The 13,632-nt window shown below is 39.3% G+C and overlaps 1 protein-coding gene across 1 annotated transcript in view; it reads left to right on the top strand.

Moving 5' to 3' along the window:
• dock3 (dedicator of cytokinesis 3) overlaps positions 1-13,632 on the top strand; it is a 721,249-nt gene that overhangs the window by 232,459 nt on the left and 475,158 nt on the right. Inside the window, exons 8-9 of the mRNA XM_060835046.1 lie at positions 10,601-10,642; positions 13,240-13,394. Coding sequence (XP_060691029.1) covers positions 10,601-10,642; positions 13,240-13,394 — 197 coding nt within the window. The remainder of the gene's footprint in view (positions 1-10,600; positions 10,643-13,239; positions 13,395-13,632) is intronic.

The following is a 13,632-nucleotide window of genomic DNA, read 5'->3' as shown; positions in this document are numbered from 1 at the left end:
AAAGTAAACGGCAAATCATTTTAATATCCAGGAAATTCAATATAATCAAGCCTAGCAACAAACATTTAGAACATTGTATATCATGGAGTCTTATTTCTGTGCTTATTTGTCAAATAATCATTATGTGGATCCCACTATACAGTGATATGAATGAATGAATCTTTGTCATTATCAGGAGGTAGGTTGATTATGGAGATTGATTGACATTTATTGTGAGGAATCTGCTCTTTGAAATAAATTACAGCTGTTGGTAGAATGCACAGTTTACAGTCCCAAACTGCTCAATTTCAAAAATACAGCATTTAATAGACCCATGTGAGCTGGATAGAACTTTAACAGTGCATATGAAATGTGGATGAGCATAGACCATCTCAAAGGATCCTTTTGAATTCAGTCTGTCAACATAAAGTCATTTATTGATCTGTTTTATGTTTTGAGGTTTTTTTTGGCAATGTAGACTTGACAATGAAAGTCCAGTTGTTCAGGGTTAATGCAAGAGGTCTAATATCAGAAATAGGCCAATGAAGTAAAGCATATAAGAATGGCATTGTGAATATTTGTGCTGAGGGCATCTCCAGTAATCCTCAAAATAAACTGTGTAAATGCTAATATCCTATTTGAACCTGCAAAAGATGTTACTTTTCTATAGAACCATTGTAAACTTTTAAAGAATTAATCAGCTACTACCTGCCTTTAGATGACGTTGCATGAATGAGTAATTAACCTGTGTCTTAACTTGTTAAAGTTTAGAACTGTCAAAACCACATTTTCTCAATATCTATTCAAGTGTTAATATTCTGAAAATTCCTTCTGTAATTTTTAATGGACTTCAATCAAAATTGTAATACGTTCATTGAAGACATTCCCATTGACAAAGCATCAGCAATTGTAGCAAGTTTAATAAAATTGATTCAGCCTGATTAAAAACTAATCAGTGCTTTCAAATAGTTTTGATTGAAGGAGCCCTTTTACAAATGGATTTGTAATTGTGAACTCCTATCTAAATTTAAGATGATATGATCCCCATTATTGTATATGAAAGCAGTATTTGTAAAATTGTTTTGATATCATTTTTAAGAAGGCGAGCATTTACTTAGATAATCAGTCAGTTGGATGTACCTGTGGATGTGGTATTAAACCTATTGCCAGTTCCGTTTACGTTAGAAAGTAGTCAAAGTTAGACAAACTAACCATCTTAGTGATTCCGCTGTTTATTTATACATTTGCAACAGCCTATAGGTTTGATTTACAGAACATCTTTCACATTAGAATTGAGAAACTCAATTCTGACCTGATACATGACCTCCTGTGATCTTGCAAATTCTCTGGTCTGGGAGAGACCTGGTCAAGAGGTTGTCAGATTAGGGAGATACAACCTTTATCATATCAGTATTAGGTTTTGCATCCCAGTGTGAGACAGCAATACCTGATCAAAAATTGAAGCATGCCTTACTAGAATGAAATGTGCGAATAGCACTCTGTTCTCGAGCAATAACGTTGTTTTATAATTTGGTAAGGTATTGATAAAAGGGCGCAGGGTGGCTCAGTGGTTAGCACTACTGCCTCATAGCAATAGGATCCTAGGTTTGATTCTAGCCTTGGGCAACTGTCTGTGTGGAGTTTGCACATTCTCCCCATGTCTGCGTGGGCTTCCTCCGGGTGCTCTGATTTCTTCCCACAGTCCAAAGATGTGCAGATCAGGTGAGTTGGCCATGCTAAATTGCCCATAGTGTAAGCTGCATTAGTCAGAGGGAAATGGGTCTGGGTGGGTTACTCTTCGGAGGGTCGGTGTGGACTGTTGGGCCGAAGGGCCTGTTTCCACACTGTAGGGAATCTAATCAAAATTTCAATATGATCAGATAATTGAAAAAAAGTGTGGAGATTATATATAAATTCTCATAGCTTTTAGAAAAATTCACCCCAACCATAGCAGCCAAGGATGAAAGGAAAAAAGACAAACGAGTGATCAGCAAAAGTTGAAGGAAAAGGAAATCTGGTGTGCAGGCATAAATCTGCAATCATACGTCTGAGCACTGCTTTCCATAAATCACTTTCAGGTCTTTTCAAAGTCAGATGATATTACATGGAAAGTTGTGAGAGACGCCTTTTTTTTGTTGATTTACTCCATAAGCCAGTGTTGCAACCTGTCAAGAAGCAGATACCTGCCAGGAGGTTAAAGCAACAGCTAATTTGTGGTATACCAGGCTTTGATACCCTGATGGTGTATGATCTGCAATGAAACTTATACTGATTGGGATGCTGTGAGACAGGATTGTTTGTATTGAGATAGCTATGACTATGTTTCCAAAGGTAGTTTGTGCCATCTTGATAGGTGTAGCTGATTAGTCATTGTTGGCTAATAATTGTCGAACCCTTTTTTTCCCCATGCTGTAATGAGAGAATAGACAATGAATTGGAAGTTTACAAAGAGTCATCAACACTATTGTTAGCATTGGTTTTGATAAAGGCCTATCAGGTCTGCTGTCACAAGCTGTAAATTCAAGTTTGTTGGGTTCCATTGAATGAGCACATTTTACTTCTGATGCATCCTGAGTGGCCTTGCATCCCTCCTTTTTCTCTTCCTATAACAAGCTGAGATGGGAGCTTACTATTGGTTAGTCCATTGATAGCAATAGTGAGGCAAGATAAAAAGAAAAGCAAAACATATGGTTCCTGAAAACTTAATTGATAGAAAATATTTAAGTTAGAGGTCTAATGTGAGTGGATTTGCAAAGTTCATATTGTTAATGTCTAACCTTTCTGTCAATGATCAATGGTACTTTTTCTTGTGGAGTTATTCAGTACAAGTTTTATAATGCAGCAGATCAATAGCTTTGATTTCTTTATTTTTGTGTATTGAATGGTCATATTCAGATTTTTGAAACCAGATAGGGGCTTTTAATGAACAAAAACAAATTGCTGGAAAAGCTCAAGAGGTCTGGCAGCATCTGTGCAGAGTAATCCAGGTTGATATTTTGGGTCATAGAGATGTGCAACACAGAAACAGTCCCTTCAGTCCAACTTGTCCATGCCAACCAGATGTCTCAATCTATTCTTTTCCCATTTTCCAGCACTTGGCCTGTGTCCTTCTAAACCTATCCTAGTCATGTACCCATCCAGATGCCTATTAAATGTTGTAATTGTACCAGCCTTTACCACTTCCTCTGGCAGCTCATTCCATATGTACACCACCCTCTGTGTGAAAAAGTTGCCCTTAGATCCCTTTTATATCTTTCTCCTCTCACCCTAAAACTAGGCACTCTAATTCTGGACTCCCCACTCCAAGGAAAAGGCCTTGTCTATTTACCCTGTCCATGACCCTCGTGATGTTATAAACCTCTATAAGGTCACCCCTCAGTCTCCAACGCTCCAGGGAAAACAGCCTCAGCCTATTCAGCCTCTACCGCTAGTTCAAATCCTTCAACCCTGGCAACACCCTTGTAAATCCTTTCTGAACCCTTTCAACTTTCGCAACATCCTTCCAATATGTAGGAGACCAGAACTGCATGTAAATTCCAGAAGAACCAGATGACACCTAAATTGGAAGTGTTATGGACAGCGAAGAAGCTTACCTCAGATTACAACAGGATATTGATCAGATGGGCCAACGAGAAGTGGCAGATGGAGTTTAATTTAGATAAATGCGAGGTGATCTATTTTGGGAAAGCAAACCTTAGCAGGATTTATGCACTTAATGGTAAGGTCCTAAAGAGTGTTGCAGAACAAAGAGACCTTGGAGTGCAGATTCATAGCTCCTTGAAAGTAAAGTCGCAGGTAGATAGGATAGTGAAGAAGGCGTTTGGTATGCTTTCTTTTATTGATCAGAGTATTGAGTACAGGAGTTGGGACGTCCTGTTGAGGCTGTACAAGACATTGGTTAGGCCACTGTTGAAATATTGCATGCAATTCTGGTCTCCTTTCTATCAGAAAGATGTTGTGAAATTTGAAAGGGTTCATAAAATATTTACAAGGATGTTGCCAAGGTTGGAGGATTTGAGCTATTGGGAGAGGTTGAACAGGCTGGGACTGTTTTTCGCTGGACAGTCGGAGGCTAAAGGGTGACCTTATAGAGGTTTACAAAATTATGAGGGACATGGATAGGATAAATAGGCAAAGTCTTTTCCCTGGGGTCAGGGAGTCCAGAACTAGAAGGCATAGGTTTAGGGTGAGAGGGGAAAGATATAAAAGACACCTAAAGGGTAACTTTTTCACATAGAGAGTGGTATGTGTATGGAATGAGCTGCCAGAGAAAGTGGAGGAGGTTGGTACAATTGCAACATTTAAAAGGCATTTGGATGGGTATATAAATAGGGAGGGTTTGGAGGGAATTGGGCCAGGTGCTGACAGGTGGGACTAGATTGGGTTGGGTATCTGGTCAGCATGGACGGATTGGACCGAAGGGTCTGTTTCCATGCTGTACATCTCTATGACTCTATGAAGCCGAACCAATGTCCTGTACAGCCGCCAACATGACCTCCCAACTCGGGTACTCAATGTTCTGACCAATAAAGGAAAGGAAAGCAAACCAAATGCTGTCTTCACAATCCTATCTACCTGTGACTCTACTATCAAGGAACTATGAACCTGCGCTCCAAGGTCTCTTTGTTCAGCAACACTCCTGAGGACCTTACCATTAAGTGTATACATGCAAAAAAGATTTGCCTTTCCAAAATGCAGCACCTCACATTTATCTAAATTAAACTCTGCCACTCCTCAGCTCATTGGTCCATCTGCTCAAGATCCCATTGTACTCTGAGGTACAACCTTCTTCGCTGTCCACCACACCTCCAATTTTGGTGTCATCTACAAACTTACTAGCTATACCTCCTATGTTCAATTCCAAATCATTTATATAAAATACAACAAGTAGTGGATCCAGCACTGATCCTTGTGGCACACCACTGGTCACAAGTCTCCTGTCTGAAAAGCAAGCCTCCACCACGATCCTCTGTTTTCTATCTTTGAGCCAGTTCTGTATCCAATGGCTAGTTCTCCCTGTATTCCATGAGATATAACCTTGCTAACCAGTCTCCCATAAGGAATCTTGTGGAATGCCTCGCTGAAGTCCATATAGATCACGTCTACCACTCTTCCCTCGTCAATCCTCTTTGTTACTTCTTCAAAAAACTCAATTAAATCATGAGTCATGATTTCCCACTCACAAAGCCATGCTGACTATCCCTAATCAGTCCTTGCCTTTCCAAATACATATAAATCTGTCCCTCAGATTCCCTCCAACAACTTATCCATGACTGATGTCATGCTCACCAGTCTATGGTTCCTTGGCTTTTGGCTTACCACCTTTCTTAAATAGTGGCACCATGTTAGTCAACCTCCAGTCTCCTGGCATCTTACCTGTGGCTATCGATGATACAACTATCTGAGCAAGCGGCCCAGCAATCACTTCCCTAGTTTCCACAGAATTCTAGGGTGCACAGGATCAGGTCCTGGCGATTTATCCACTTTTATGTGTTTCAAAACATCCAGCGCTTCCTCCTCTGCAATGTGTACATTTTTCAAGATGTCACCATCTATTTCCTGACATTCTATATCTTCTATGTCCTTCTCCACAATAAACACTGATGCAAAATACTCATTTAGTATCTCCCCATCTCCTGCGATTCCCCACATAGGCTGCTTTACTGATCTTTGTGGGGCCCTATTCTCTCCCTAGTTACTCTTTTGTCCTTAATGTATTTGTAAAATCCCTTTGGATTCTCCTTAACTCTATTTACCAAAGCTATCTCATGTCCCCTTTTTGCCCTCATGATTTCCCTTTTAAGTATACTCCTACTGCCTTTATGCTCTTTTAAGGATTCACTCGATCTATCCTGCCTATACCTGATATATGCTTCCTTCTTTTTCTTAACCAAACCTTCAATTTCTTTAGTCATCCAGCATTCTCTATACCTATCAGCATTTCCTTTCACCCTAATAAGAATATACTGTCTCTGGACTCTTGTATTCTCATTTTTAAAGGCTTCACATTTTCTAGCCATCCCTTTACCTGCGACCATCTGCCTCAGCTTTTGAAAGTTCTTGCCTAACACTGCCACAATTTGCCTTTCTCCAATTTAGAACTTCAACTTTTAGATCTGGTCTGTCTTTCTCCATCACTATTTTAAAGCTAATAGAATTATGGTTGCTGGCCCCAAAGTGGTCCCCTACTGACATCTCAGTTAGCTGCCTTGCCTTATTTCCCAGCAGTAGGTCAAGTTTTGCACCTTCTCTAGTAGGTACATCATGTACTGAGTCAGAAAATTTTGTTGTATACAGTTAATAAATTCCTCTTCATCTAAACCCTTAACACTATGCCTGTTCCAGTCTATGTTTGGAAAATTAAAATCCACTACCATAACCATCCTATTATTCTTAGAGATAACAGATCTCCTTACAAATTTGCTTCTCAATTTCCCACTGACTGTTAGCGGGTCTATACAATCCCAATAAGGTGATCATCCCTTTCTTATTTCTCAGTTCCACCCAAATAACTTCCCTGGCTGTATTTCCAGGAATATCCTCCCTCAGTACAGCTGAAATTATATCCCTTATCAAAAATGCCACTTCCCCTCCTCTCTTGCCACTGCCACCCCCTCCCCCATCCTTCCTAGAGCATTTGTATCCTGGAACATTCAAGGGCCTTTTTTTAAAATTCCTGCCTAACTTTGTATATTTTCTCTTCAGAATCTCATCCTTTTCCCTTCCTATGTTGTTAGTTCTAATGTGTACGATGACCTCCTGCTGGTCTTGCTCCCCTTTGAGAACATTCTGCACCCTCTCTGAGATATCCTTGATCCTGGAACCAGGGAGGTAACACACTTTTCTGATTTTTGGCTGCTGACTGCAGAAATGTCTGTCTGTGCATCTGACTAGACAGTCCCCTATCACAATCGATCACTTGGGGAACCCAGAGTATCCCTCATTATATTAGAGTTAGTCTCGATACCAGAAACTTAGTCTCGATACCAGAATGTTTGCACTACATTCCTCTGAGAGTCCATTACCCCTACATTTTCCAAAACACAAACTTGTTTGAAAAGGGGATAACCACAGAAGACACCTGCACTACCTACCTACCCCTCCTACCTTTCCTGAAATTCACCCATCTATGTGACTGTATCTGCGGCTTTTCTCCCTTCCTATAACTGCCATCCATCACACTCACTGCCTCTTGTAATTTCCTCATTGCCTGTAACATGTGATCTGATAGGATTCGCAACCAAAGACACTTCCTGCAGACACAATCATCAGTAACATGGAAACTCTCCCTAAACTCCCACTTCCAACAGGAAGTGCAAATCACTCTACTAAAGGCCATCTTTGCTTCTATACAATCTACAGACCAAAAATAGTACCGTCTTTTTGCTCTAAAAAACAGTACTCCAGGCTAACTTAGTACTTATGGTTTATATTTTTAAAAATTAATCGAGACAGATCTCAATAAAACATATAATCAAGAAAGAAACTGCTCTACGCACTACTGTACACTTACAACATGATTCCACATTAAAAACTATGCACCTATCTGTTCCTGTGCTGAGCCTTCCCACACAGGTTCTTCCAAGGTCAACACTGAATTTCACTGTTTGTGAGTTTTTCCCAGACACACTCCGATATCCAGAGATACAGGAACTCAAGCAGCAAAGGCAGTAACTGTGCAGTTTCATTGCTATGTCAGTTGTCAGTGTAAGTTCCTTTCTCTCTCTCCCTCACTGACTGTGGTCACTGCCTTTTGTCTGTCTTTGAGTGACTCTTCCTCAGAACTCAGGAACGGAGGAATGTTAATTCTGATTTCTCTCCACAGGTGCTGCCAGAGCTGCTGAGCTTTTCTAGCAATTTATATTTTTGTTTCTGGTTTACAGCAAGCACAGTTCTTTCGGTTCTTATTTACGGGCCTTTAAGGTCTTGGTACTTCATTGAAACTTTATATGGTTGATATGAGAGTAATTGACATAGCAATTATTGTTGGGCCTCGAATTAATGGGAGCGTTTTGACGTATGATTGATTCTATGGCTGTCAACCTTTATTAAGTAAGGGCAAGTCTGCATATGTTGCTCAGCCCTTTCTTATCTTGCATAAGCTGCTGTCTCAGCATCACATAAACCAGGTTTTGCCAAAACTGAAGCAAGTGCAGCTGAGTCCCATATCACCTCCTTCCAAGTCAGAAATCTGTGAGGCCTTGAAGGGACCATGCAGTTACAAAATCAAGAAATTCTGCAAGGTTTCACATCAGCTAAAATTGTTGTGCAAAAAGAATCTCTTAGACATGTCTAGCTCATCGCTCCAGTGTCCCAGCATCTACAGCTAGTGCAGCACCATCATCACCTCTGATTTTAATTTTGCATTTGTTTCTCACAAGTCAATGAACCGTTTTTCAAACTTCTTCAAGCATGTGTATACAATTTTCACACATAACTTCGCTGTTATTAGTATTAGCTTTACCTGAAATTTAATTAGCCCTTATTGAGTTTACTTGAATTTGGATGGGTCTTCTCTTTAGGGTAAACCAGAGTTTTTTTTCAATCTGGTACGGCACAGGATTGATGTAGATTCAGGTATCAGATGTTAGAAGAGATCTCTCCTGTAACTCCCTGTTTTAAACCTTGCAATTAAATGTCTAACTCTCCTCCACTCCTATATTGTCTTTACCTTAAAGTTAAATTGAAGAATGAAGCAACCTCACAGAATATACTTCGGTGAAATCACCCACTGAAAACTGTTGTCACAAGTGATCAAGCCACATGTACCCATGCTCCATAAGCATCATGAAGAAGTGGAAGTATGGTGATCTGTTTAGAGATTTAATCTACTTGTGTATTCTACACTATTCTAAATCACTGAAGTAATGTATTAAAATCACATACGTATAAAAATCCTTACTTGTGACAATCAATGTTTAAAAAGAGAGCCATCAAAGCTGCTAATTGAATATATGAAATGTTGCATCATCACAATGGAGGAGCTGGAAGATCTTGTTCAAGAGGACTTATTAACATTCAATCACTTTAATGTTCACCTTCTGTGCCAAGCAAGTGTAAAAGCTCAGCTTGAGAAACCATCTGAAATTATGCAAAACAGTTGTGATCTCTCTACTTCTAACCAAAGTTGCCATGTATTACAACATGTCCTAAAGGTTCATTCTGGAAATAGCCTCCCCTGAGGCAGCAGGGATATATCGATTTTATAATCCTAATTATGACATAGTGATCTTGCAATAATATGACATGAGTGCAGGTGTTGATGCTTTAAGAAGCACTGAGAATGATTAAAAAGGGACTTTTCTGTCTCCCTAAACAGTTCGTTTTGGGTCAGCGTTTTGTCGTGGTCATTATATTAAAAGCCAATAGTCTGTTTTTAGCATATATTGAAGTTCTTCACTCATTAGGGAGGATCTGCTACCAATATTTGGCATTAAGAATTGTTTCTGTAGAATGTCAAAGACTTACTTTATAATATGTATGCATATGCAAGGTCACACCAAAAAGATTCTTTTGATGTCTTGTGACATTAGGGTAAAATATTGCATATCTGCCACAATCCGATCCACACTACAGATTTGTGTATGTGTGGAAAAGATTTAAAAATTGAAAGAAAAAAAAGCCTATTCATCAAACCTCATTCTGAGAATAGAAGGCACAAAACTTAGCTGGAGTTAAACTCAAAGTCAGCATTCATGTAAATATACATTATTGTAGAAGGAGAGGTTTTCTCCATTTAAAGAGTATATGTTAAAACCTATTTAGAGTCATAGAGATATACAGCATGGAAATAGACCCTTCAGTCCAACTTGTCCATGCTGATCAGATATCCTAAATTAATCTAGTCCCATTTGCCAGTATTTGGCCCACATCCCTCTAAACCCTTCCTATTCATATACCTATCCAAATGCCTTTTAAATGTTGCAGTTGTACCAGCCTCTACCACTTCCTCTGGCAGCTCATTCCATACAACCCGCCACTCTGCCTGAAAACGTTGCCCCTAGATTCCTTTTATTTATTTTCCCTTCACTTTAAGCCTATGCACTCTAGTTTTGGACTCCCTCACCCCAGGGCAAAGACCTTGTCTATTTACCCTATGCGTGCCCCTCATGATTTTATAAACCTCTACAAGGTCATCCCTCAACCCCTGACACTCCAGGGAAAATAGCCCCAGTCTGTTCAGCCTCCAACCTGGCAACATCCTTCTGAATCTTTTCTGAACCTTTTCAAGTTTCACAACATTCCTTCCTATCGTAGGGAGACCAAAATTGGATGCAATATTCCAAAAGCGACTGATTTAGATAAGTAAAAGTTCTGTTTATTCTTGTTGACCTCATAACTGCATTGAAATCAATGATGTACAAAGCAAGTAATTTATTTATCTCAATAATGCTTTTCTTTTCTCGAAGCCTATAGTGAAATTCAGACTCTAAATTTTTGTAACGTGCTGTGCTACAGTTTCTCATAGTATAAAATATCTGATTCTGGTTCAGCAGGTTGGATATGTCCAACAATGTTGCAGGATTCAGCCGAAATTTGAAGAGACATATTTAAAATGATTAGAATCTGAAATTGTTATATTTATCTATTTTACTAATTTTGTTTCTTTTAAACTTCACAGCACCTGTCCAGTAGACACAGCATACAGCAAAGTACTACACAGGTATTCCTACATATATCCTGAAGATTATCTCTATTGTTTATTACTAGTGATTTAATCAGATACCAACAATTCAATATTATGAAGAAAATCTAAAATATATGCATTGTATTAGAGAATAAGTGCGGAAATTGAAAGTATCTCAAAAGTAGCATAGTTAATACTTAGCTCTTGCTTTTCATTCATAAATTGAGTGCCAAAATAATTATATAAAGCTCCTTCATCAGTTCATAAACATTAGCTATAGGAATGAGGAAAAAAAGTGAGGAGGGTTGTCTTATTTGCTATTTTATAGAATGGGTGGAGCATGCTTGAGGGGCACAATGGCTTATTTCTACTCCTACTTCGTACTTCATATCCAGTGCTTAAGAACTTTATTTCTATCCCTGGGACCTAGACGTGAATCCATACCAAATTTGCTGAAAAATTCACCCTGTATTCTTGATGTTATTATGTGGAATGTTTGTGAAGTTATGACAAAGTTGAAACTGTATTTGACATGTAAGTGCTTGATACAAATAAATGCTGTGAAATTATTCCATTGATTTCTCATATCTTAATAAATACAACTTCCACCAAAACAAAAGTTTAAAAGAATGGTAGCATTGAACTATGTTAAAAAAAAATACTTTAACTAAGTAGAATTCTACCAAACACCTTCCAGAGATTAGATTAGATTCCCTACAGTGTGAAAACAGGCCCTTTGGCCCAACCAGCCCACACCGACTCTCTGAAGAGTAATCCACCCAAACCAATTTCCCTATCACTATGGGCAATTTAGCACGGCCAATTCACCTGACCTGCACATCTTTGGATTGTGGGAGGAAACCAGAGCACCTGGAGGAAACCCACGCAGACATGGGGAGAATGTGCAAACTGTTGTATATTTGATTAGATTAGATTAGATTCCCTAATCTAATCCAGTGTGGAAACATTTGGCCCAACAAGTCCGCACCAACCCTCCGAAGAGTTACTCACCCACACCTATTTCCCTCTGTCTAATGCACCTAACACTATGGGCAATTTAGCATGGCCAATTCATCTGACGTGCACATCTTTGTGACTGTGGGAGGAAACCAGAGCACCCAGGGGAAACCCATGCAGACACAGGGAGAATGTGCAAACTCCATACAGTCACCCGAGATGGAAATCGAACCCAGCTTCCTTGCACTACAAGGCAGCAATGCTAACCACTGAGTCACCATGCCGCTCCATAGTTGCCTGATTACTAGACTAGTCTGAAGAAACAGAAATATTTCAGGTATTGTATTACTTTATAACTATGTAATTATAAATTGCTTAGAGAGGTTTTGTGAGTTTTAGCAAGATAATATGTGTTGGTGTGCCCAATTTTCCCAAGTCGAAGCTTTGACTTCCTTGGCCATCAGTTGCGGTACTTGAGTGGGCAATTAATGCCCACTTAAGGGCCTCATTCCATGAGTGCTATATTCCTTCAGCAGTGAGTAAGGACCTTTGCTGTTCAGGGAGTATGACAAGCAAATACTTCAAACAAAAACAGAAGTTGCTGCCTAAGCAGGTCTGGCAGCACCTTGAAGAGAAATCAGAGTTAACGTTTTGAGTCTGATGATGCTTCCTCAGAACTGACACCTGCAACTTCTGTTTTTGGTTCATATTTATAGCATCCACAATTTTTTCTTCTATTAAGCAAATCCTTGAGTTACTTATGTGCAAGAGTTCCCTTGTTCAAAAGCATTCAATGCCTGACCTAGAGTTTGAACGTCAGGAAAGAAGGGGACCTGCTCAGTGTCAACCCCCTCCCTGGCTGCCAACACCCCTTCCACCTACCTTGTAATCCTGCGCCATTTGTCAGTTCCTTCATGTCATCATTCATCTGTGACCTAAGATCCAGCAAGACTATTAGTCCCCATTTAGGTGTTTTACCGACAGTGATTACTGTCTCCCCAGTGGTGCTACCATTCAGTAAAGCTGCTGGCAACTCTTGGCAGGCAGAATTTCCACACATGGGACATTTGTCCTCCTGATGGGATTACTGCTGTCCAGTTAAGTGCCCGAGTGACACTTCCCTAAAAGAGATGTAGGTTTTGCCACATTTTCAGCTAGTGGGTTTGACTTTTTCATTTATCACCATCCAGTTTTTTCTGTTAAAGTAATTAATAAATATGTGCATGCATGGATATTGCAGATTAGATGGAGGGCCACTTCAATTTAGTGTTTTTGATGGTTTTCTTATCTGCTGACAGAATGGTAATAATTACAACCATTACCCAAAGGTACCCCTTAACACACTTTAAGAACAATTGTTTTAATTCACTACTTAAAGTGTAGATAGATTAGCTATTGTGAAAAATACACTGGAACATTTGAATTTGGAAAAAAACTGCATTTTTGTCTGGTATTGTTGAAATTCATAAAATGATCATAGAATGTTAAATGAGGGAATTCACCCTGGCTCTCTGAAGGAACTCTGTTGTCATTCCCACTGCCCTGCAATTTCCTCAGTGCCCTAACAATAATTATTTTCAAATATATGTCCAAAATTATTTGTAGCTTTTCAAGATGTTTAATGTTATTATGTTATATTTCTGATGAATGTGACATTTTCTTTCTTTTTGAAATAGACGGATACTATGAAGCATCGACATGGTGATACATGCCGCATCCCCATACCCCATCATCTCTTACTAAGTATGAGAAGCTTTACCTACCACACTATTGGAGAAGATACAGATATCTTCTTTTCTCTTTACGACATGCGAGAGGGTAAACAGATCAGGTAGGAATCCAAAAGGCGATGAATTCAGCTGGCAGCATTGTGCAGTTCCACAACCTATTTCATTCTATTTCTTTGGAACTTACCAGTTCTAATTTTTGAAAGAGACGATTTTTGAGCTTTGGATAATTGTCACAGTTATTAATTAAAGCTTTGGCTGTGTGTGTGTGTGTGTGTGAGACAGACAGACAGACAAAGACAACAGCAGCTTCTAATTATGCCTATCACCTGTATTCTGTGA

The sequence above is a fragment of the Hemiscyllium ocellatum genome, chromosome 14 (genome assembly GCF_020745735.1).
Source record: "Hemiscyllium ocellatum isolate sHemOce1 chromosome 14, sHemOce1.pat.X.cur, whole genome shotgun sequence".
Taxonomy (NCBI): Eukaryota; Metazoa; Chordata; class Chondrichthyes; order Orectolobiformes; family Hemiscylliidae; genus Hemiscyllium; species Hemiscyllium ocellatum.
Note: the sequence above shows the minus strand (reverse complement) of the source record. Positions and strands in the feature narration are given on the sequence as shown.